The 25,509-nt window shown below is 37.0% G+C and overlaps 2 protein-coding genes across 2 annotated transcripts; both read right to left on the reverse strand.

Moving 5' to 3' along the window:
• Positions 1-278: 278 nt before the first annotated feature.
• si:dkey-202g17.3 (4F2 cell-surface antigen heavy chain) lies at positions 279-11,169 on the reverse strand. Its single transcript, XM_015608741.3, has 10 exons — positions 11,081-11,169; positions 7,975-8,362; positions 5,902-6,066; positions 4,769-4,869; positions 4,570-4,647; positions 4,390-4,445; positions 3,694-3,889; positions 2,866-2,973; positions 2,687-2,743; positions 279-1,568 (listed from the first exon to the last, which is right to left on the reverse strand). The coding sequence occupies exons 2-10, from the start codon at positions 8,351-8,353 to the stop codon at positions 1,209-1,211; spliced, it is 1,500 nt and encodes a 499-aa protein (XP_015464227.3). The 5' UTR covers positions 8,354-8,362; positions 11,081-11,169; the 3' UTR covers positions 279-1,208.
• A 944-nt stretch (positions 11,170-12,113) lies between these two features.
• ppm1na (protein phosphatase, Mg2+/Mn2+ dependent, 1Na (putative)) lies at positions 12,114-24,615 on the reverse strand. Its single transcript, XM_049467364.1, has 6 exons — positions 21,920-24,615; positions 18,833-19,404; positions 15,655-15,772; positions 14,583-14,697; positions 14,422-14,485; positions 12,114-13,248 (listed from the first exon to the last, which is right to left on the reverse strand). Exons 1-6 carry the CDS (start codon positions 22,335-22,337, stop codon positions 13,219-13,221), a joined length of 1,317 nt encoding a protein of 438 aa, XP_049323321.1. The 5' UTR covers positions 22,338-24,615; the 3' UTR covers positions 12,114-13,218.
• Between the last annotated feature and the right edge of the window lie 894 nt (positions 24,616-25,509).

Here is a 25,509-nt window from a genome sequence, read left to right on the forward strand (position 1 = left end):
TATGGCTGAGGGTTTTGCAAAACAGCTACATGATGAATTCACAGTTTGCCATTTTGACATGCCATTCCTGGGCTGAGTTCAGTAGTTATAGTATAGCGCCATCATGTGGTTAAGAATCAAAAGTGACAGATGTGATGTTCAGAAGCAAACATGTAATTGAATCATAATTTATTTTATTTAAATTCACAATAACTGCATGATTACAAAGGTTATCATTTTTTTCATGATGTTTTTAACGAACAAAATAGTTTATATTTTTTATATAATAACAAGAGATATTTTTGGTATATTGATAACACTTTATTGGAACACATGACACATGCATAAGACCTGAATCACATTTCAGTCAACTATTTAGAACTCAAACACATAGAGAATAATTTTTAAATTAGAAATATAGCAGGGATATTAAAATACCATGAATTAAATCATAAGAATGATACATAAAAACAGAACATTAATTTAAAAAAGGGTAAATGAATAAAAAACAGTACAACAATTATAATAAATATTAAGAGTAAATACAATTACTAAGGGAACATTTAAATTATAAAAAAACAATAAAATAAATAAAATATGCTTACCAAAAGAAAATGAAAGATCACAAAATAATAAATTAGTCAATTACAATTAATAAAAATAGATTTTAAAAAAATTAATAAAAGTGGTGCAGGCTTAGAGGAGGTGGTTAGAAATTAAGTGTTTAAAATGGTTACGTGACATTATTTGCAAATTTATCTAAAACAGTTTATTTCACACATTTGTTCCATTTTTAGCAGTATAGTTATAGGACTTTCCAGTTAAGGACTGTATTAATTCAGTTAGAAATGACAAATACAGGTTACACTAAACTGCTGAAACAATAACATGTAAAGACACCTTTTATAGCCCTGCATTGCATAACATTCACTGGTTGAACACGTCTATTAGAGTAACACCTAACTGGACATACAGCACCACATCCCATTTACTCTATTGTGAAGAGCATCCTTTAGGACATTTTCTAGTAGGGCTGAAATAGTGAAGCCCTTTTTTTTTTACAATGGTCCACCCATAAATGGCCACTAGCTCCTTTCATTGTATGAAATCAAATCCTCACAGAAATGCTCAAACATCTAGTAGAGACAGTTACTCCCACAAAAGCAATACAAACAAATGTGCAGGTGTCCCAATACTTTTGTTAAATACATTTTTGATCACACATCATCTCAGTATTCGCTACGTGCCTCAAACAGTTTAATAACAATGGCTTCCTGTGGCTGGAGCTTTATGGAGTGAAGGAATACAGCACCAGCACGGTCCAGACCTGTACTGGTCACGTACACTCCCTCTTCAGGAAGACTGCCAGCCCAGTCCGGGTCCAGACTGTGCGTCTCTGAACCCAGGTTAAACAACACCAGAAAATGACTACAGCCCCAGGAGCGCAGGAAGGCCAGAGGGGGTGTGGCTGTGGAGTTTGTGTAGGCAGAGCTGTTGAATGGGAGAAAGGTGAAGGTGCCATACAGAAGAGCTTCTTCACGGAAACGAGCGCGGATCAGCGAATGGAAGAGCCAAGTGGAGCGCTTCGACTGCAGCAGATTTTGATAAAGATACAAAGACAGAGAAAAAAGGGAGGGGTCTTCAGATCAGGACTGGAAACTAGATTTAAGTCTTTGTTTTAATTATGCTGTTTATTTTGCCGTCTAGTGGCCTGAAGGCCCATTCAGCAGCACTGAGGAGAGTTCTCAGAAGGTAAGCTGAAGAATATATATTTACAGTCTGCAGTGTGGAACTATTTTAGCACGTTCACCACACTATAAAACACTTATTTCACATACAGTAAGTATATGAAAACAAAAAAACAATAGATATCATTCCAGAGTTTCTGCTACAACTACTAATCCTACTACACAAACACACATACACACAAATTAAAGTGATTTGACTGCAGTGTTTTAAAGAGCCACTAAACCCTAAACCTAATTTTTCCATTAATATTAATATGAAATTAATTCTAATGAAACTAGTTGAACTAATGAAACATACCAGTCCTGCTTAATTTTTTAACATTTGCTAACCTAATTTCCACCTCTGCAGCGCCCTCACTGGTTTAACTGTGCTATACGCGAGGGTGATAAGTCTATTTACTTTGGCACGCAGACAGATAACAATATGCAGATCAGTCAATCAATAATATCGCCCCACCTGCTGACGTCCAACAAACTGAATCTCACTGCGTTCAGGGGCACACTGCTGCTGCTGCAGCTCAGCCAATCAGCTCTACTTCCTGTCCTGCCTCTAAACCCATACAGCATCCAATGCCCCGCCCAAACTACCACTCCCATTTTTTTTGGCTTTTTTAAATTTGAGGCAAAAAAGGGTAGAGTCAGCAAAAATCTTCCTTTAAAGAAACTTGGAGCTGATTGGTCAGATAAACTAGTCCGGAATTTATAATTACATTAACTATTAGGAAAAAAAGGTGATTTGTCTTTAGTATCCATCAGTCGGATAGGAATGACATCAGTTGGTTCCAACTGTTAAAACTTGCATAATCAAACTGGGGCAAAAAAACAGATCAGGTCATCCCTATTTCACAGGAAAAGGTCATACAATGTCAAGTTTCATATTTTGATCAATGTTCAATATTTCTTTGCTCAGCTAAACCCCTCAAGCCACTATATAAAGTAAATTCTAAATATTTGCTTACCTTTACTGCTGGATCTTGATGCTCTCTGTCCTTTGTCGACTCATATTCAGATATATTCTAAACACAAAAACAGTACATTAATAACACGAAGTTTGTATTGATTTACTGTATAATATCATAATTTACTTGTAGTGATGTACTGATAGCACACTAAGAGCTAATTAAAGCTGTGTGCTTACCACAGACTGGCTGATCTCATCACCATATCTGATTACAGGAGTTCCCGGCAGGGTCATCATCAGGACCATCAGGACTTTCTGCAGCTGACAGGATACTCGTCCATCCACCTGCAGCAACAACACCACTATTACTACTATAACATTACTATTTATGCTACTATATTTTGTCACCTCAGCTTTATTTAATTTATTAATATACATTATTTCCTGCATTGTTGCACTGCCTTTTTATGTCTGGTTCGATTCTAATGCATACAGTGATACGTGTATATTTGCAGGTATTTATAGATTTTCTTTTGTATATATTCTTGCATTCTTACATTGTAATAGTGAGATATTTTTATCTATAGTTGACGATATTATTTATATTAAATATATTGTAATTTTAGTTATTGTTAATAATTATATTGTGTAGTTTATTCATGCCTCATTGTAATAAGGGAGACATATGTATCTATAGTTGAGGGTACGTCTATATTGTGCAGTGCCTCTACTCTGGTACTTTTTATACTGTATCACTTTGTAATGCTGCCCTTCCTTTACACAACATTTAAAAGACTGTTTGGCAGTCTAAAAAGATCTAGAATACTGATTCACTTGGCCACAATATATGGTCCGTCACAGATGCATCCAAGCCCAAAGAAGTCAACACTACTTTTAGACATGGTTAACATAACATTATTGATTTTTTTTGTTTGCTTTACCAAATTACTAGCCTTACATTTACCCTAAGCGTTTTTGGATTGGGAAGGACCACACTCATTGAAATGGAAATGGTATGGGTCTATTTATTTACTTGTTAGTTTGTTTATTTATTTATCAGCTTACTGTCCAACTAGGCCATTCTCCCTGTAGGGTCTTCAGTGTGGTCTCCATAACTTCTGTAAGCTCAGCTGCAGATAACGGAGAAGAGGACTGAGGAAGCAGAGACTTTAAGACCAGATCCACCAGAGAGCTGTTCACAGTGGGCTTGGACATGTTGAGTGCTGGAGAAGAATCACTTATCTCCTTCACCATCACAATCCTACAAGCATAATACACACACACACACACACACACAAACTTACTTACATAAGTCTACAGACAGTGACAGTGACAGACACTGACTTGTGGACTTGTTACTGATAACAGTGTGGATGATCATTTTAATCTTTGGTTTGGGGCACTAGGCATCCATTTCTTTCTAATAAGATCTAGAATCACTGTAGTGATTCGATCAGCTGCCAGGTTCCAAGAACTTTTACTGAACTGGGAAAATCTGGTTTTAGTTACAGTGCACCAGCGAGGTGGAATTCTCTACAGGAAACCCTACAATTCAGCTCACTGGTGTCACTAAATCATTTTAAACTTTAACTATCTGACCACCTTCAGACAGCCTGTACCTGTTTTACTTAATCATATTTATTTTTAACTTTTATTTTTTATTTTAGTTCTTTTCTAAGTTTTGTATTTCCTTTATTTCTTTCAGTCTATTATTCACTGTAATATAGTACAATACTTGAGGCCTAAAATGTTGTACAGTACCTTTGATTGTAGTCTGTGCTGAACTCTTTAACCAGTTCTCTCCACTTTGTCAATGTCTGTGAATTAAACATATTTAACACATTTCATTCAATTTTTCCATTACCATTGCTAATTTTCTTTATTTCTTCCCTCTTATTAGTAGCAAGTATATCCCTACACCAGTGCATCCTGAACTTCTACCTTCTCAGAAAAAGTGTGGTCTGTTTCGCAGATTTCAAATCCTGACACACCTCTCTCCAGCCAATATCTTAATGAGTCCTGCACGAGAAATTGGACATCAATGGTCATTCATAGAAAATGTGTAATAGCATGTGCAATAATATAAACCACAAATCAACATGTAAAAAACATGATAAGTATAATTGAATGCATAGTTTACCTGAACATAACCAGAGCCACCTGCCAGGATAACGGTTTCATTACTGAACTGAGGCTCACTGGACAGATCGAGATCACAGAGGTCCAGAATCACTCTCACACCTGAATTATACAAGAGAAGCTCACTAAATATCGAATCACTGGATATTACACTGCATAATGTAAAAGCTAGTGGCAAAAACTAGTTGAACTAGTTGACTAGAGTTAGAAATAGGGGTAGAACTCCTCGCACAAAGTGTTAATTATAGTGAATACAGCTCTGCACTCTGCAAGTTCTGTTTTAATGCTGTAAGTACAACACTACATCAAGAATATTGTATGTAATGCAAATATTGTAAGGTAAAGTAACATTTATTGTCAGCATACTTGCAGAGTACAAAAAAATCATTATAATTGCATATCCCAGCTCTACAAAAAAAAAGTCTTAATCATCTATATTTCAGCATTTCTAAAACATATTTTAACATTTTAAAGCACAGTTTCTATAATGAATTTAACAAAAATACAACATAACACACAGTTTAAAATGTACCAAATGTAACACCATTGTAAATTTTATATTGTTTTTGTTTATTGAATTATACAAAATAAGCATTAGCTGTGTTCTGATATTAAATAAATATTTTTGTTGAAAATTTAAAAAATCTACAATTACTTGACCAGTAATTTGTCCAGGTCTGCACAAATATTTGCATTCAACATTACCAATAAGTTGTTCTTAATGTTCGATCAAATTACATTGCTGTCATTATATTCAATATATGATGGGCACTCTAAACAGCAATATGCATATTTGAAGTGTATTTAATGGAAAGGTAGTGTGTGACAATAGAAAACCTTTCCAGTAAAGTATTATGGGATAATAATAAATAAAAAAATAGAATAAACTTTAATTTACACAAGTAACAGACAGAATGCCTGCTTCAGGCCTATTTACTGAAATGTCCATACGGTCATATACAAATCAGTCAAGTGCAGAGCTCAACAGCGCCATCTTCTGCATCTCAGAGCCAACTGAAACTTATTAACGTTACAGTGAAAGAAACTCAGCAAAACAACAGAGTATTTATACACCCAAGAGTGATGATTAAATTCTCTTTTACCAATCAAACCTGTTCAGGCAGGTAGATCTACCTGCTCTGTTGCTGTCCGTGATGAGCTGGTGGAACTGGGGTAAGGTGCCGAGCTGCTGGTTATTCTCAGTCAGGTTGGTTGGGGAGGATTTGTTCATGAACATGCCCTCCAGAATCATCACCCCAACTCCAAGAGACTGGAGATAGAGGAGCCTGTCAGATACCTCTGAATAAGAGTAATAGACAATTATTACTATTATGTGAAATGTAACATTTCACCACTAATATAATTGTTTTTTTTTTATTATTATAAGGCTTGTTAGGCAATAATAACTTGTAAATTATTATTTTTAATGATTTAAAAACATCACATGAAATTCATGAAATGAATGTCACGGGTGACAAACTAAATAATGTTTGTTAATTATAAAGGTGACTTCCATTTAAGGGGACTTATATTTTGTTGGGCTGCAGCAGTAAAGAGGCTCAATTACTGGAACAGAAATGTGGGACAGCTGTGACTTGTGGCGTTTGAGCGGAACTATTTAATAGGATCGAAACAGCCCATAAAGAGAGGGGACGTGTTGATTAAGGGACGCCGCACGCGGACGCTGCTCGGGGCTCACAAACACACGCTAGTGGAGGAGCGGCGCGAGGCGCTGACTGAACTGGGAGTCGAGTCGGCTGCTGGTTGAATCAGTGATCGGGAAGGTGGATCGGTGAGGCTGTACGGACTGTGGGAAGGGGGCTGCTTTCTGTTTATGCGAGCGTGTCCCCTGTGTCTGTCGCAGCCATAGACTGTATATAGCGCAGCGGGCTGGGAAACCACGTGGACCTGCTGGCGGGTGTGAGAACGTGAAAGACTCTTCTTGCTGTGGCGTTGTTTATTGCATTTGTACATTTATTGGGACTGGTTTAATTTTCAGCTAAATTCCAATCATTTAAATCAGTGACTGTTTTTTTTTTCTGTTTTTCAGTAATGAAGCCGACCAAGAACGTTTGGTAGACTTTTATTTTATCCCCCTCTTTGAACTGATACCAAGATTATTTATTTTTTATTCAATAAACAATTGTGAAACGTTTATACTCCTGTGCATTACTGTTAACTCTGCTGATCCCCAAGGTGTATTTAAATATTCTTTTAATTGAATTAAGGGATTTTTTTGGACGATTTAGGGCCCTCTATGGTGAGAATAGGTAATTGCACCGATCATGCGGAAGAATAATTTTAAACGGGGCGGGTGTGATACGGTCAATTTTCAGAGCGGAGGAATACAATTCCAGGTTATGTTCAGTCAGAAACTGCTGAGGGAAGTTTCTTTAGAGGATGTAAGATTTATTATACGGGCCATTCCACCAAATGGGTGCCACTTTATAACACCTAAATCACACAATGTATGACTGTGTGCTTTTAACAGGCTAAATAACCATTATCACATAAAGGCAGAAGCAAAGTATGAAATATTAAAAGAAAGTCACAAAAAATAAAGATCTCAAAGAAAAGCAAAAAGAAGAGATCTTAAAAGAAAGCATAAGTCTCACAAAAGTAGGTTAAGATATCTTAAAAGCCACACAAAAGAAAGGTAACAGAAGGAAGCAAAGAAAAAAAAGCAAAGATCTCCTTACATTCAGGTAGTAAGGCCACACTGTTCAAATGCTATAGCAGAAGAGCAGCTATACAGCTCTAATCCATAGCTATAACAATTTAGATTTGTTTTATGTAAACTTTGAAATTTGGACACAATTTGGGTGTGCATGTGTTTTGTTAACTAGAGTCGTGTGACTGTCTGACTGTCCACTTGTCAAGAGATAGGAGATTATAAGTAGAGATGTATAAAGTACTAGAGATCCTGTAAAAGTGAATTAAAAAGTACTAAACCTGCACCTGAGAATAAACTGTAAAACAAACTGAGGGGAAGAAACAAAGCAAAAAAAAAAAAGTAATATTTTAGTAATTTAAGCTTAAAATAAATTCTGTCAGTTAGTTTTGAGTTTAAAGGTTAAAACCCCACAAACTACAAAATGTTGATTTTATAAGCTATTATAATTGCCATACTATAAGCAAAACTAATGAAGTAGCTGTTCTGTTCTGATTGCTTCATGCCATAATGTATTCAGGCCAGTAGCTACTCACTGCTTATAGCACTGGACTCAGTGTTATTTACGTCCAGGAACAGGACTGGCTGCAGCCGGTAGAAGAGCTTATTCTGCCACCAGTGCAGTGGAGTGGCCACAGGCCGAGGGCTCTGAACGATCACCACAATCGCAGCCCCCAGCATGGCCAGCCATGCCACCCAGAACAGCAGCACCAGCCGAGAGCGGAACCTCTTCCAGCCTGGACCTCCAGCAGCGGCCTCCAGCTGTTCTCGGGTCATGGGCTTCCAGGCTTTCAGATCTGGTTCAAGGTCAGATGGGATGAGCAGAGGAAGGGTCTCTGAACCCCCCAGACTGCCTGACAGCCCCGGACCCACCATACTGCCGTAGCCTGGGTCTCCCTCCACCTTCAGAGGCATTTTGACTCACTAACATACAGAAACATGCAGACAGATAATGAGCAATTTTAAATGGAAATCTTCTTCTTCTTAGTACAATGTTAGTCTACATTTTATCTAATCATTTATTTACATTATACTGAAATTATTTAAGTTGTATTGCATTACCATAAACCTTAAGTAAATTGTTTCCTCAAATAATTTAAGTAAATTCTACTTGTCCAGGCATAAAATGTAGTAGTAGTAGCAGTAGTAGTAGTAATATTATGGCATGTTCCATTCCTATTAGGAGAATTAGGATGCAGTAAACTAAATATATGTTAAATAAAAGATTTTTTTAAAAATGTAATAAACTAAAGAATGACCTAAAACAAATTACAGGTGCTGGTCAACGAATTAGAATAATTTGAAATAGTGCAATCATGAAATTCTTTGAATGCATTTTTGTGCAGAAAGCAAATCAGGTGTTCACCGCACCTGTCCTACTCGTTAGACTAATCACAGAACTCGTTACCTGGAAAAAAATTGCTCAGCTGAGCTTTCCAAAAGGCCCATTTAGGCCATTTAACTGTGACACTGTTGTTTTATTGAATTAGAATAATGGAGAAACCGTTTCATTGAATTAGAATAAATGCTCGAATTTTTGTTTTCTGTGAAGAGTGTTCACTGTGCAGTATAAAGTCAGGGTTGAGTAGAATTTCTAAGTTGTAAACTCAATCATGGGTAAGCAGCGCGACCTCTCAACCGGAATAGTGGCTCAAATTCAAGCCCTTCGCCAACAAGGCTTGACCCAAACTAAAATTGCTGAGCAGCTCGGCATCAGCCAGTCTTCCGTCTGCAAAGCTCTCAAGAAAAACTGCAGCAAGCGCACCAACTGTTCCGGCGTCCGAAAAACTTCTGTTCGCGACAACAAGCAGCTGAGAAAGATCGCAGTCAGCAACCGGTTCAAGTCCACTTCCGAGCTCACCGACTTGTGGAACAAGCAGACCGGCGCTGACGTCTCCAGATCAACCACTTACCGTCGTCTGCGCGAACTCGGCTTCAAATCTCGCGTTCCAGCAGTAAAACCGATGCTGAACAAGAAACAAATGGAGAAACGGCTGAAGTGGGCCAAAGAACACGGCGAGTGGACTGCTGAAGACTGGCAGAAAGTGGTCTTCAGTGACGAATCACGCTTCTGCATCTCCTTCGGTGACTGAGGTCCTCGTGTCTGGCGTCGTGGTGGCGAAACCTACAACCACGAGTGCGTGAAAAGATCCGTCAAGTTTCCCCAGAGCGTTATGGTCTGGGGATGCATGTCCGCTCGAGGTGTAGGGAAACTCTGCTTCCTCAAGAAGACTGTCAATGCTGCCGTATATCAAGATGTTCTGGAAACGTTCCTGATTCCGACTGTTGAGGAACAGTTCGGCGAAGAAGACTTCATATTTCAACAGGATCTTGCACCGGCTCATGCGGCAAAGTCGACCAAAGATTGGTTCACTAAAAAACAGCTTGAAGTTTTGGCATGGCCGGCCAACTCGCCTGACCTCAATGTCATTGAAAACCTTTGGGCCATCGTCAAGCGGAAAATTCGCGACAGACAGCCTACTACGCTGGACCAACTGAAGCAGAACATCGCCACTGCCTGGGAAACTTGCGACAAGCTGGTCAAATCGATGCCGCGGAGACTTAAGGCAGTCATACAAGCCAAGGGGGCAGCCACAAAATACCGAGAAAGTGATGATTGTAATTATAATAAAAATTATTCTAATTCAATGAAACGGTTTCTCCTTTATTCTAATTCAATAAAACAACAGTGTCACAGTTAAATGGCCTAAATGGGCCTTTTGGAAAGCTCAGCTGAGCAAATTTTTTTCCAGGTAACGAGTTCTGTGATTAGTCTAACGAGTAGGACAGGTGCGGTGAACACCTGATTTGCTTTCTGCACAAAAAATGCATTCAAAGAATTTCATGATTGCACTATTTCAAATAATTCTAATTCGTTGATCAGCACCTGTACTGAGGAACAGTAATCAACTGAATTCTGTTTACAACAGCAGTGTTCTTATGTAAATTTCATGATGACTCAATAAAAAAAATGTTTCAAAATTTATTTTTTTTTGGATAGGGAAATCACACCAATTGATTCACAGTTTTTTTCAGAATGTTTTTTAGTGACAGTAAACATTTAAAAAATCCAACGTTTTCCAGTGTTGAAAATGAATAAGAACATGTTCTATACAAAATATTTCTCAAACAATGTTCAATATTTAAAACAATAAAAAATAAAGTTTTACCTCAAAAGTAAGCAAATACAATTATAGATGTATTGCTTAAAATAGTAAACTTGAAAACAAGATATGTTTAAACATTAGTGTTGGTAGTATTATTCTTATTAACTTATTATTTGAAGTATAAGGATCTCACAATTGTTGGTGGCTACATTGCAGCATAAATGTAAAATAGTGAATGTTTATTTATAGTATTTAAATAAAAATGCATTTTTAAAGAATTTTAATACAATGCCAGATGCTTTATTTATAAGAAAACATCCAATCAAGTGAATACAAAGTATAAATAAAATATTCTTATATAACTTATATAACTAAATAACTGTTCTTGTTGTATTATAATTTAATATATTAGTACATATTCACATAAATTCTACTGAATATTCTGTATGTATTTTAAACACTAAACAGGATCATAGTCCATTGATAGATAATATCATGTGATGCTTTATCTAAATAATCATAAAATAAAGATTACCTCTTTTAGTAGAAAGTCTCTGTGAGAGCAGTGTCCTGTTGGTTGATGCTTCTTCTGAACCAGATGTCACTGTGTGTTCAGTGTGGCTGTGTGTGTTTTTGTTTTCTACCTACATTTAATAAAAATGAAGAAAAGGGCCCCCAAAGACTTGACAGAGTAATTAGTACAGAGGTGGTAGAACATTCTACACTTCAGTAACACATTCTGCTCATACTACAAACTGAAGCTCGGCGTACTGGCCTTCTAGCAGTCTTCAAGGCCTGTATTTATTGTATAGTAGTCCTATCTTTACTTTCAAAGCTATACCTTCACATAGTACCTGAAGGCTAGTTTCTTAAATTCGCAACAGGTAACATTCAATGATGTTGAGGCCTGAACTCTGGGATAGTGATTAAACTATTGTTCTAAGAGCATTATAGCAGCCTTAATGTGACTAAATTTAGGGGTGGTTGGCCTACAAGTTCATTGTTGTTTGAAAAGTGGACTAATTAGGGAAGGTTATCTTATTCCAGTCTTCTACGCTCCAATCCTAATGGTCGTTCGCAAACTTCAGACTGGCTCTTCTTTGCTTCTTATTAATAAAGAGCTTTTTTATATGACTTAAGCCCTGTCTCTACAATCCGGTTTTAAATTGATATTTCTGTGCACTTCACCCTAGCTGCCATTTGCCATTATTTTTGTAGGTCACTTGATGTCATCCTGCGGTTGCTGAATGAATTACAAAAGTTCAAAAAATTAGAGATCAATATTCAGACTTGAACCCCATTGAAAACCTCTGCAATGTAATCAAGAGGAAGACGGATGGCCAAAAGCCATTCAACTAGGTCACACCGCTTGAATGTTTGCAGCAGAAACGGAATAAGGTCACCCAAAAGCAGTGTAAAAAACTGGTGGAGGAGAACATGCCAAGGTGCATGAAAGCAGTGAATAAAAATCAGGGTTCTTCTACGAAATATTGATTTCCGAACCAGTATTGTTGTTTTTTTTTGCATTATTTATTTATTGTTTCTTTTACCACCGTCTGTAAAGAAATGCTCTACATGACAATTTTTTTATTTTATTTTGTAGACATGTCAGTAGTTTATAGTATAAAACAACATTAGCAGCATTAGCTTGAGACTATAAATGAATGGGTGGATGGCCTATAAGTTTCTATCATTTAATAAAACAAAATCTATGAAAGCATGAGCGTTTCACCACAGAAAAAAGTTATTTTATTAACAATACATTTTTGCTTTTTGTCAATCGTTCAATACACTACAAGCTTAATATGCATTAGCAAAAGTTGACATACATAACAAAGTACATAGACATAGAAAGTATTTGTACATAAAGAGATTTTGTTCTACTTTGTTTAGAAATATTTTCTCTGCGCTCAGGTTTAATGGCTCTGGAGTAACAAAATGCCTATAAACATACTGATTGGAGGTACAGCTTTTAAGATGAATAAATCAAGAAACTGGGCAGCATTTTTTGTTGTATTTAGCCTCTTAACTGAGGTCATGTTTGATTGGCAGGCACATGTTCTATGAGAACACACTTTAGAGCAGTCCCCAGTCCCCAAAACACATCATCTATGCTTTCTGTTTCTCTTTTCTTTTAACTGCAGATTCTCTACCATAACTGACACTTCAGTAGCAGCAGGCCTCTGAAATAACTACCTGTTAGATCCTCAGCAAGGCAGCTCTTTCAAAAAGAGTCAAATACAACAAATGATCCCCCTACCCTTGATGCATAAACTGCTGATAGCAGCTTCCTTTTTATAAAATGCCAGCTACAAGTATATTCGTCAATAATTTATGATCATTTAATAGGCATTGTATGAAATTAATATTATTGCAGTTAAAAATATACAAAAACAAAATCACCCACAGAAAATTTGCCATTTTATGACAAACAAAACAAAATAAATATATTTTTTATCATTATTTTCATTTCACAGTCCTTTAGAGTCTCTTTTTTTGGACTTGACAGAGACTATGTTCCCATGATGTCTTTAACTCCACCTACCTTTCTATTGTTTACATTATTACAGTAAAAAAGAGCAGTTAACTGCAGATGGCAGCTCTTGTCAGGCACTCGCTGTCCCTTATCTTCAGTCCAGTCCGGGTTCAGTACCGTTTTCTGGTGGTACTCTTTCAGTTGGAATCCTCTGAGCCACCAATATCCTGAAACACACACAGTCAAATGAAAGTGAAATTCTAGTTCTACTCCTACTTTTTGCCATGCCCCACAGTCACTTGTCTGCACTTGTTTGCATGGACAATTCTAGCCAGATGCTGCCTGTCACGATCATTACCACTCACTGTGCTGTCTACTAGGGGAGGTAATGCCTTCTATGATGTATTCCTGGTATACATGTCACTTTGTACATACTGATATGCCATGGGTTTTGACATTCAGTGTAATTATTGCTGACATTCTTTTTTCCCTACTTTGTAATTCTGAAGTCATCCAGACTATGAAGGAACACTAACTCTAATGAATGTATCTTATGCAACAGAGGAGACTCTTGGTCTTCCTGTCCTGATAAGAGCCAGTTTCATCATAAAGTTTTTTGATGGTTGTGTGTGTGACTTTCAAAAGAATTCTGGATTTTTTTTTGCAATGCCTGACTTTCATTTCTTAAAGTTATTTCTTTTCTTTACTTAGTTCAGTAGTTCTTGTCATAATATGGATAAGAACATTACTCAACTGGTGCTCTCAAGAGGACAACAAATTCATTAAATTACATAAAAACTCTTGTCGAGGCACAGCTGTTCACTAAAAGAAAATGTCAAGATGTGAAAGCTGTCATCTCAGCAAAAGGTGATACTTTGAAGTGGCTAATATATACAACATATTCAGGTTTGTTTAACACTTTTCGTTTACTAAATCGTTCCATACGTGTAATAATGAAATAATGGAAAAAAAAAACATTGAACTTTTGTCTGGTACTGTATATGAAATTAATCAGTGTCAAGATCTTTTAGATTTTTTAAAATTATTTTTTGGGAATTTCCTTTCATTCTTTTTTTATATTTTTAACTGTCCTTCCTTCTAGAGAAGTCAAATCACCATCTTTAATGTCTCTATAAGCTTTATCACACACAAAGATCTAACACATAAATTCTGTATGCATTTATGGTGAAGAGGTACATGTACATCCTTTAAAGGAACTATGTTTAGATTTACGTTTACATATTTCAGATTAACATATTAATTAAATATAAATCCAGGGATCTGTGTAGACTTATTAATAAGAATGAAATATCTTTCTCTGCACCAAATTATTTTATTTTCAACCACACAGGATTATCACTTATGCTGAGGTTTTGTTTGAAATACAAGTGAACACATACCATGGGCTCAACAGTTCTGCAGGCTGCTGCATACTTCTGATACGCAGCAATTACGCAGTCTCTCCTTTAAAACACAGAAAAAACATGATTAGAAATGATTTTTTCCTCTAGATTATGTTGAACAATATCAAGCAGTGAACAGAAACATTCCTGTCACTCACTTGCTTGTGACGCCTCCCCCTGGTGGAAGTCCAGGGACATTCTCTGAGGCCAGAAACTTCATCACATACAGCAGATCAGGATCCTCACCCTTAGACCTGATCACCTGAATGATTTCTGTTTACAGGGTAATGAGGAGACATTTAGAATAGAATAAACGTTACAAAATTCACACGCACCCATTTATTACAAAACATATATTCAGAGGTGGAAAATAATGAATTACATTTACTCAAATTACTGTAATTCAGTAGATTTTATGAGTAATTTGTAAATTTTAAGTAGTTTTTAAAATATTTTAAATAAACTTTTACTCAAGTACATTTTGACACAAGTAATTTACTTCACAACATTGGAAAACTCCCCGTTACTGAGTAAATAATTAAATGCTGGAGAAAAAAACTTATTGTCTGAAAAAAAAAAGAAATAGAGTTTTGTTCTCTATGCAGCTGAACTTTTCCCAGCAGTGTTTATTACGGTTAGCAGAAGAGAATCAGCTGTGCTCAGGGGAACCGGTGTTCTGTCGAGTTATGCTACCCATCGATATGTGCTTCTTTACGGCACTGCGCATTTTTTTATGTTTTCATGTTTTTCATGATAATTCCTTGAGATTTTATTGGAAACATTAAACAATCTGCTTAAATGTAAAAAAACCAAACATGTAAATAGCAGTTAAAGCTTAGCAATGGCAAGCTAAAAAATAATAATGAACTGTAAAACTATAAAAATACATATACAGTTTATAATCACCATTTATAAGACCATAACTTTTTAAGAGTAAAGTAACTTTTTGACATCAAATTATTAAAAGTAACTATGTAACTTTTACTTAAAGTAATTTTTAAATTGAGTACTTTTTTACTTTTACTCGAGTAGCTTTATAGATGGGTATTTTTACTTTTACTTGAGTAGAATTTTAACAAAGTAAAGGTACTTTTACGTCATTACAATTGTTCAGTACTTTTTCCACCTATGCATATATTACACCCATATTTAAACATACATTTAAGCTTTGAGATTCTGATATATGATCTATTAAATGTGATTTTGCAGCATCTTGAATGAGAAACTTACCATCTACTTTGAGATCTAGACGACGTTCGAGGTCCGCCTCTTGTTGCAGTGCCTCAGGAGTGACCTGGGGGGCGCCACTGAAGCAGATGATGATGATGCTCATGTTGTCCAGGCTTCCCTGCAAGTTATTAGTAAAGATTAGGTTTATGACAACAGTGGTCTGCCATTGCCATGAGCAATAAGCTCCTATGGAATTTGAATGACCAGGTATTGATCATGTTATGTATTTATTTTATATTATAAAAGTAAAATGATATAATATTTTCAAAGTAATATCTATATTCTCAGGGGTGTCCAAACTACGGCCCGTGGGCCATTTGCAGCCCGTTTACTTTTTTGGAGCGGCCCGCGAGGTATTTTAGAAATAGAATGAAAGTTGGCCCGCTGTTAAGCAGGTTTTTATAATGTGAGATTTTCAAGTTTAAAAGAGTCGGAGAGGAGAGGGTGCGCAGTTTTAGCGCAAAAAGGGGCAAATGAGTCTAAAAGTTGCCGTAATTAAGGAGTTTAATATTAAGAGACATCATGAAATTAAACATCAATTTGAAAAATCTTAGTTTAGACAACACTGTCAATGATAAAGTTAGTAAGTAAAGTAAAATGGTGTGTAAATTAAAGTAATCAGGAAAATGTATTATTTAAAGTGGTATATTTCATTATTTGTTTTATTACAGAGTCTTTGGCCCGTGACTTCAAATATATTTCTCCTTCTGGCCCCCAACAAAAAAAGTTTGGACACCCCTGTATATTCTGATGTAACCAGGTCTTGAGTAAATCAATAAAAAAAATCCTGCAATCTAAAAAAAAAGCAGTGACAATACCAAATAATTAATAGAGAACGATTTTGTGCTTTGTTGCTATATCTGCATAAACGCTGGGAAGTAAAAATGTTTAGTGTTATATATTAAATATTTATTCATTGTTGGTGTATAATTTCTGCGTCTTTAAAATTCATGACAAACATACTTTTAGCGTATTTAATTTCCACCTTAACAACTAAGATTTAATGTTTTTTATAGTTTTTATTGTCTTGCTTTTTATCTTGTGTCTTGTTTAGTGTCCTTGCACTTTTGTTTCTTTATATGTCATTTAATTGTTACTGCATTGGAGATCTAGTCTCACAGTGTTACGCTGTAATGTGGAAGCCTGTTTATGTATGCTGAATTAAATAAGTTACTGTTAATTAATTAATATGGAAAGAGTGACAAAATTAATATATTCAACCTTTGGCCAAATGTTTCACTTTGTTTTGTTTCGGTGCATCTCAAATTTATATATTCTATGTAGATAATAAATTACGAATTAATTATGAATGTGATGTGTTTTCATTAAATAGTACAACATTACAACGAGCATATTAATTAAACGTGAGGGGAAATGATTCATATGTTATACAAGTGTTAACAGAGGATTAGCCGAAGCTGAGAAATGTAAGCTACAGAATTCCCTCAGGCTTTACAATCCCAGACTCCTCTATCTAAATCCCATCTCTCTCACACACTCCTCCCTCTCTATCACTTAATCCTGCTATTTACAGGACTGGAGGACCTGCTTCAGGAACAGGTCACGCTGCAGGTCGCAGGTTCTCATCTAATCTTCCTTATGTCAGCATATGAGTAAGAGCTGTTATGTAATATTATATACGATATAATGCTGTGTATCATGCCAAAACACGAGAGCCTCTATCTAGACTAATAAATAAATAAATAAACAAATAAATTACACATATTATAATTATGAATTTTGAATTTCTATATATGTATATATATATATTTTTTCTTTTTCCTATTGGGCATATTTTGACTAGATAGACCTTTATTCAGTTAATAAACAGTGAGGGTAGTGGCATTCATATGAACAACAAGAAAACAATGCATAATACTAAGGGAATTTAGAAATTTTAGATTTGCTATCAATTAAGAGAACACATCAAAAGATACTTTTAGTTAGGTTGCACAACACGTATTAAACAATTTAGCACTAAATAGTTTACAACATTGAACTGATTGTCGCTAAATAATTTAATGATTGTATAACTGATTGTGTAATCAGTTTAATGTAATTATGTAAGCTTTAATTAGTTGCTGTAACATTTAAGTACAACGTAATGCAATTTAAAGTGCCAGTCTTTAAATTATTTTGTTTCTAAACTATAAGCAGAACCATTTCTGAGGGGAGAAGGGACAAAATATTGTGTTTAATGGTACCAGTGAGCTGGAACGACCACCCATGCTAAGCCTAATATAAAATATATATTTTTATATAAAATATATTCCTTCTAAAAACTGGGGTGACTGAACATAACCTGGAATCAAAATCATCCCCTCTGAAAGGAGACCGCATCAAACCCGCCCAGTTTAAAATGATTCTTCCGCATGCTCGGTGCAGTTACCCATTCTCACTAGAGAGGGCACTAAATCCAAAAACTTCATACATCAGCTTTAAAATCATTCTCTATTCTGTCTAGATTACAGATTACTATTCTGAAACACGTGGCAATTTTAATAAATACAGAACTAACTGTATATTGTTTTCCTTTTAGCTTTATTTCTGTATTTTGATTATTTTCTTTATTATTTAAATCCTTTGGAGTTGCATAAAGAAGCATGTTTATTTGTATTCTGAATCAAATGTGATAAACAACATATACTATTCATACAACGTTATGAATGGTAGTGTGTATCCACATGATTTGAAACAATGAATTAGTAAACATAATCTGTGTTTGTCAGATTCAAACTAAAAACTCCCATTGGCACCCTCACACTATTGGCCCCATGTCTAATGTCAGGCATTGACTAGAGGGGTAAATAAAGCCCCCCAGCAATCAAACTGTACAGCAGTAAAGCTGTGTTCTCTGGAATGATGGTACTAGAATCAATACTTTTAGGATTAGTTGATTAGTTAACCTCTAACATCCTGCCTTTACTGATATTCTGGTTGCTGAATGCACTAATTCCTTGCAGTAATGATCTAAACTCTAGTAGAAGGGTTTCCCGGACAGTTTTTACACCAACAAAAGCAAGAAAAAACTTATTTAGTACCCTTGAATTCTTTAGAAATTAATGAACGAGCAGGAGTTCCAATACTTTTGTCCATGTAGTGCATGTGGGCCTACTCTAATCTATGGCCCAAGACTGAAAGCCCATGCTGCTGCTGTTGCTGCTGCAGGAACACTAACCTTATAGAGGCAGAGGTCTATGACCTGAGTGCAGACATCCCTCAGATCATCACAGACCTGCAGACGGTTCCGCACAAACGCACACAGCTCTTCATTACTGATAGCATCCCAAACCCCATCGCAGGCCACCACCAGGAACTCGTCCTGCGGGGAACGCTCCAGCTCGTACACCTCCGGCTCCGGAGACACCAGCTGCTCCGTCTGCGTCCTCCACTCCACCTCCTTGAAGGCGAAGTCCCCAAGGGCTCGGGACACAGCCAGGGAGCCATTGACCCGCTGCAGCGTGACCGACCCTCCCGCGTTCTGGATGCGCTCCTTCTCCCGAGGGTTGCAGGGCTTGTGGTCCTCTGTGTGGAAGACCACCTGGCTGTCGCGGCACAGGAAGGTCCGGGAGTCGCCACAGTTGATGAAGTAGATGTTGTTCGGGGAGATAATGACGGAAGCCGCCGTGGAGCCACTTCGATCCCAGCCTTCGCTCTGGGACAGGTTGTGCATGTGGCGGTCAATAGCCAAGAAGCCATCCCGGATGCCTTCCTTCACCTGCTCCATATTCTCTTCTGCAGTTATGGCCCCTGGTGAAGAAGACAGATGCTTGTCAGAATTATACGAAATGTCACAGAGGCATTTTTGGAAAAATGGAGTCTACATTCCAGCAAATATCTGGAGTTGCATGATGTAGTATTTCAGAGTTTATTTGCAAGAAACTTGCAAATGGTGTTGATTCACCTTCAGTGCTTGGTTGCAATTTGAATCAACAATTTGCACCTACTTGTTTGGATAGAATTCATCCTATAGTGGGACTAAATACACTGCAAAAAATCGACTGGCAAAAATAAGAGACCACTTCATTTTCTGAATCAGTTTCTCTGATTTTGATATTTATAGGTATATGTTTGGGTGAAATTAACATTGTTGTTTTATACTATAAACTACAGACAACATTTCTCCCAAATTAATAAAATATATATAGTCATTAATGAGAAATGGCTGAAATAACAAAAAAGATGCAGAGCTTTCAGACCTCAAATAATACAAAGAAAACAATTTCATATTCATAAAGTTTTAAGAGTTCAGAAATCAATATTTGGTGGAAAATCCCTGGTTATTAAGCACAGTTTTCATGAATCTTGGCATGTTCTTCTCCACCGGTCTTACACACTGCTTTAGGATAACTTTATGCTACTCCTGGTGCAAAAATTCAAACAGTAGAGCTTGGTTTGTTGGCTTATGATCATCCATCTTCCTCTTGATTATATTTTCAATTTGGTAAAATCAAAGTAACTCATTATTTTTAAGTGGTCTCTTATTTTTTTCTAAAGCTGTATGTGAATTGAGGCAGTATGTTTGTATTAAGCAAAAGCAATTCTTAAAGACAAAATGAGTGAAATAAGACTTAAATCAAGCAAAAAATACAGATTTATTGGCTTAAATTTGGACACAAGAATCATGATAACTTGACAGATGACTTTTTTGCTTATTAAGTGAGATCATTTAAGGTTGCTGTTCCTAAAATAAACAAAATAATAATAAAAAATTGTTCATTGCATTGAAATTAGATAATTTCACTTGTTTGGTTAGTTTTACTTTTTTGCAGTGTATTAGAAAAAAATAAACAGCTGAAACACACCAAAAAGTTAAGGTCTACCTAACATGTCCTAACAAGTTCAGTTTTAACTGTTGAAAAGAGTTAAAAGATCAAATCGCAGAAGAGTGTTACTTTAATTTTGCCCAATTCAATGAACACACATATATAGCCTCAAAATGTGTGTCTTGAACACAGATAAAGCTTCTGCATTCCTCATATCCATACCCTATGTTGCAATGTCAAATATATGCATCGTGCTCCATGGGAAAAAAAAACATTAAGTGTCATTGACCTGTCCTTTAGGTTATTTTTGCCCTTCCACTGAATTGTTGTGGTTCTCTTGGCACAAATACCAAGGGCGTTGCACCAACAGGGTATAAGGTGATTCCTTTTTGGACAGGAACGGAGTAAGGATTATCAATTCCAATCCTAGTGCAGCTTTTCTGCTCAACCAAACCTCATTCAAGTCATCAGTTGATTAGCATTGGCTTATTTGGTGTGTTTGAGATTAACTCAGGGACTCAAATTGATTAGTCTTGGACAATAGTCTGGATCCTTAGTTCCAAGGTCATGGGTGGGCAATGGAGGGGGCAGAGTTTGCTGGTTGCTTTGCTGTAAGAGACATGCTACAGTTGCCAATTACCAGGTGAGTTGTATTAGATGTGTTTGAGCAGGAAATGCAAATAGAGTGTGTGAGAATCGCATCCCTGTTTGATGTTAAATTCTTAGTTTCTGGATAATTTCAATCAAACCCCATAGCACAAAAAATGACCAGAGGCTAGAGAACAGTTAAAAACTAGGAAAAGTGTGAGAAACATGGGATAAAAACTAACAAACCAATAAGAGAGAGGGTCAGTATAGCTGTGAATTAGGAGTACACGCAGATAAGTTGCACTGGGGCAAATAAAAGTGTAGGAATTAAGCCTTAATGAAGATAAATGTGAATGAATGCAATAAACAAAGGACAAAAAAATGAGAAATGTGGAACAGTTTAGCTGTGAACTACAGCTCAATTCCATGCCCTGATAAAGTATATAATGTCGCTGTCCAATCAAAAACACTCATCTCCAAAACAGCAGCTTCACAGGAGAGAGAAAAAACTTTGTAAACTTTCAATGGAAGTCAATGTAAATAATTAGCACAGTGTAAGGGACACTTGGTCTGTTCAAATTATGTAGTCAATTAAAATTATTTAAAGTATTTTTCATAGGACAGCGGCGATAAGGGCATTTGGTGGCTGTTGGAGCACAGAAAGCGGCCCTTTGGCTTCGGCATGTGTAAAAATGATTGAAAATGGGAGTAATGATGAATGGATATAAAAATGACAAAAATGACAATAAATATGTTTTTGAAAGCCTGCCCTTGTATCTGTGGAGCAGAAGTAGAAGTTTATACAAAAACCTATAAATCGTAGGCTACAAAATGGTCATAAACATTTCAATCATTTTACTACATACAACTGTTTGTGAAAGATGCACCCATAAACATAAAACAGTACATACCTGTAGCCAGTATATGATCCAGCAGATGTGTGGAGCAGTACTGAGCCACGGTGGTTCCTGCATGTCCATCAAACACTGCAAAGTAGCTCCAGTCTGGGTGCCCCTCAGACATCTCAGGCATGCAGGTATGTGTGTCCTCCATCTGGGCACGCCAGCCCTGCATGCTGGCCATGGCGTAGCTTACACCGTACTTCGAGTCCCCCTCTGCCGTCCCTTTCTGCAGGACAGGCCTCTCCAGGTATGGGCTGATGATCTCCTCTACATCATCGCTTTCATCCTCGGATTCAGAGTCCTCACCGTCCCTCTTTTCCCTCTGGCCTCCCTTAAAGAAGAAAGTCACCATCTTTTCAGTCTCCCTGACCAACTGCTGTAGAAATGAGGGAACCGTCCCTGTGCTGGCTCGTCTTGCCATCCTCATGGTCCCCTGGATTCTTTGCCTGAACCTTCTGCTGGTCCCCCGCTCCCTCAGTTGGCTTCTTCTGGACTTTCGCTTGGATCCGGAGCTCCTGAAATTTGATTTTGCAGCTGTGTAAAAATGTGATGCTTATAATTTATCTGTTCAAATGGATACTATTAATAATGCAATGCACACTACAGATCACACTATGCTTTGGTCCCTGCAGAGTGCATAAGCTGCTATGCTCCTGGTTCGTTTTGGTAGATTTGTCTCGAGCAGAACAGCCCGAACTTGTACAGCTTACCTTAGGTTTCTCCCAAGCCTTGCAGTCATTGGCCAGGCTATTTGTGTTTACTCATCCCTGAAAGCACTCACCCCCGTGTGCTCTCCAGACTCGCTCTCCCGCCCGCTGTTTTACACTCCTTATAATCCCTTTCACTGTAAGGAGCTTGGATTAGTTCACGTTCCTGCAAAGACATTATGAACAGGTCAGCATTTTATGATGTACCAAGGCATCTGGTGAAGGGGAATATACTGTATGTACTTAGGTCTTAGGTCAGATTGTAGATGCATTTTCCATTGCAGCGTTCTTAGACGGATTTGTTTGTGATGCACCACATGGATTGCCATTCATCTCACCTGAGTCATCACAGAATATATCAGAGTACTACACCTTTTGGCCCTCCTAGCTTATAAAAAATGACTTAAGATGTTTAAATCTTTTGATTTTTATCTGATATAAACAGAGAAATCAGATTTTACAGCTTAATCACAGTTTATTTTCACTTGCCATGCATGCATTTGCCCTGTTATGGCAAGCAGAGGCCGTTCTTTAATTAGGCAAACCTAGGCATTTGCCTAGGGCCTCGACCAAATCTGTCCCCCATAGGGGCCCCCAAATCTGACCATCCCAGCTACAGTAAATACACCAAAAACAATGTTAATTTGTTACTTATGTAAAGTAAAGAAAAAAAATATTTCTATAAAAAAAAACAGAAATATCAGTAGAATACCGAATTAATGTCTAAATACTAATTGTCCAAACACACATACCCCCCTCCGTTGCTTGCATTGAACTAGTCCATAATATGATGACGTAGCAATGTGCAACACGACGTGACTTCAAACCAAAACAGCGGGAACTGTATGCGACTACAGTGAGAGCTGTTACAATGAAAATGAAGCGGAGTTATGAAAGTGGTTCTGCTAAACGAAAGAAACGGGCAGAGAGCAAAAGAATCGCAGATGCACTGCCAAAATTGACCTCCTTTTTTACACCTCCTGGACCGATCAGTGTTTTTGGTGGCCGTCTTTCACCACGATCGGCCGATCGCCAATACCGATATTGGGCGGGGCCAAATGCCACATTAATGCCACACAGGTACCAGACAAACCTGGTACAGATTCCCCTAATTACATCCACGCCTAGGCAAACACTGGTAATTTACGCTGCTAGTAAATACACACAAGAGTGTTACTGACCAAAATAAACGCTTTTTAGAAGAGATATAAGTTATGTGTAAATATTTATAAGACAATACCTGACAAAATCTGTTTTAATGACGTTAATAAATATCACTGTGACAGCGCTATTCACAGTTTCACGGCAGCAAAGGACGAGGATGTGAAACACTTATCTAACCAGCCTTTACTGATTTCTGCCCCCAATACCCTTTCAATAACCTCCAATAGCCTTTAATAGTCTTCAGTAGCCTTCAACAGTCTTACCTGGCTTCCCACTAAACTCCGTAGTTATAAACATCATGAGGTTAGCAGCGCGCTAACTGACCTGTTTTTAATGTAATCCGAGCAGTGACTCTGTGACGGCTGCTCTAAACTGCTGCTGTTAGCTGCTTGGGCTGAAAGATGAACTGTAGAGAGCTGTATTATCCGTTTAGTGGGGTTAAAACCTTTATTTCCTACACAGATGAACTAAAAAACGCTCCAGACTGGTTGAGCTGTCTCTGTAGCCCGTGGCTGTAGCTCTGACTGAGTAAAGACAGCGGGGCTTGTGCTGCTGCAGCTAGTGGTTGGATGAGGAACTGCAGCTTCCTGTAAGCGAGCAGGTTCACCGGTCTCACCAGTTTTATCCACACACAGCACTGCCTTACTGCTTAACCCTAAACTCCTGAATCAGATCGGCTAAAATCAGAAGAAAATCGGCCGATACCGATACACTGCCGATCGATCGTTCCAGCTCTAGTTATTTGGTTTATGTGTGTGTTTTAAGAATGAGGGCCCCTTGTTTATATTTTGCCTAGGGCCCCAAAATGGCTAGATCCGCCCCTGATGGCAAGCTGCCCGACAGTGTGGACAACTCCAGCTAATAGGGAAAAGTATAAGAAAGTTTATAATTTTTCTGTACAATTACAGAAACACTGTTCCAGGACATAATAATAATGGTTTGCATCACAATGTTATTAGAAAGTTTCTCACATAACATTTCCAGCTAGATAAATACTAACGTTATGTTAAAAGTAACATTCCCAAAACTAAACATTTAAACACTGACACAAGTGACGTTGCAGCGACGTTATCAGAACGTTTAAAAAATAAATAAATAAATAAATAAATAAACATTCTTGACAGCTTGACAGACTGAATAATCCAAGAATGTTAACTCTAATATTCAGAAAATGGTCTACTAACCAAAAAATGTTAGCTGGAATGACAGGGTGGACAGTTTTAGCAAAAATTGGACATGGTTGACCTAGTGCAGCAAATATTTAGAATTATTCAGGCTGACCTTGTTCTCTTCTATGCATTTTGATTTTGTAAACTTGTTTTAATTACTCTTTAATATGATATATAATTAGTAAATGTCAAAATATTAATTGCTGAACATGCTGCATGTGTCTTTAGTCCCTTAAAACTAAAACTGATAGAAAAATAAGGGGTTATAATGTGCAACAGAGGTAACTCTTCCTTTCTTCCTTTCCTGAGATGATCTTGATGAGAGCCAGTTACTGCACTTGAGGACACTTTCAAAGTTCTTGAAATGTTTCGGATTGATTGATTTTGGATTTACTTTCGTAAGGTAATTTTTTACTTTTACTTAGTTGAGTAGTTTTTGCCATAATATGGATTAGAACATTACTCATATATGACTATTCACTGTATACCTATTACTCTACCTCTTCACTACTTTACAACTGATGCTCTCAAACACATTAAGAGGCAAAACATTCAAGTA

This window comes from Astyanax mexicanus, chromosome 18 (assembly GCF_023375975.1).
Source record: "Astyanax mexicanus isolate ESR-SI-001 chromosome 18, AstMex3_surface, whole genome shotgun sequence".
Lineage (NCBI taxonomy): Eukaryota > Metazoa > Chordata > Actinopteri > Characiformes > Acestrorhamphidae > Astyanax > Astyanax mexicanus.

Coding starts and splice junctions, on each gene's coding strand:
- si:dkey-202g17.3 (XM_015608741.3), bottom strand. CDS start 8,353: ATGCCTCTGAAGGTGGAGGGAGACCCAGGCTACGGCAGTATGGTGGGT. Junction 4,870..5,901: donor CACGGACAGCAACAGAGCAG/GTAGATCTACCT, acceptor TGTATAATTCAG/GTGTGAGAGTGATTCTGGAC. Junction 3,890..4,389: donor AGCACAGACTACAATCAAAG/GTACTGTACAAC, acceptor TTATGCTTGTAG/GATTGTGATGGTGAAGGAGA.
- ppm1na (XM_049467364.1), bottom strand. CDS start 22,337: ATGAGGATGGCAAGACGAGCCAGCACAGGGACGGTTCCCTCATTTCTA. Junction 14,698..15,654: donor TCTAGATCTCAAAGTAGATG/GTAAGTTTCTCA, acceptor CCCTGTAAACAG/AAATCATTCAGGTGATCAGG. Junction 13,249..14,421: donor GCAGAACTGTTGAGCCCATG/GTATGTGTTCAC, acceptor TGTGTGTTTCAG/GATATTGGTGGCTCAGAGGA.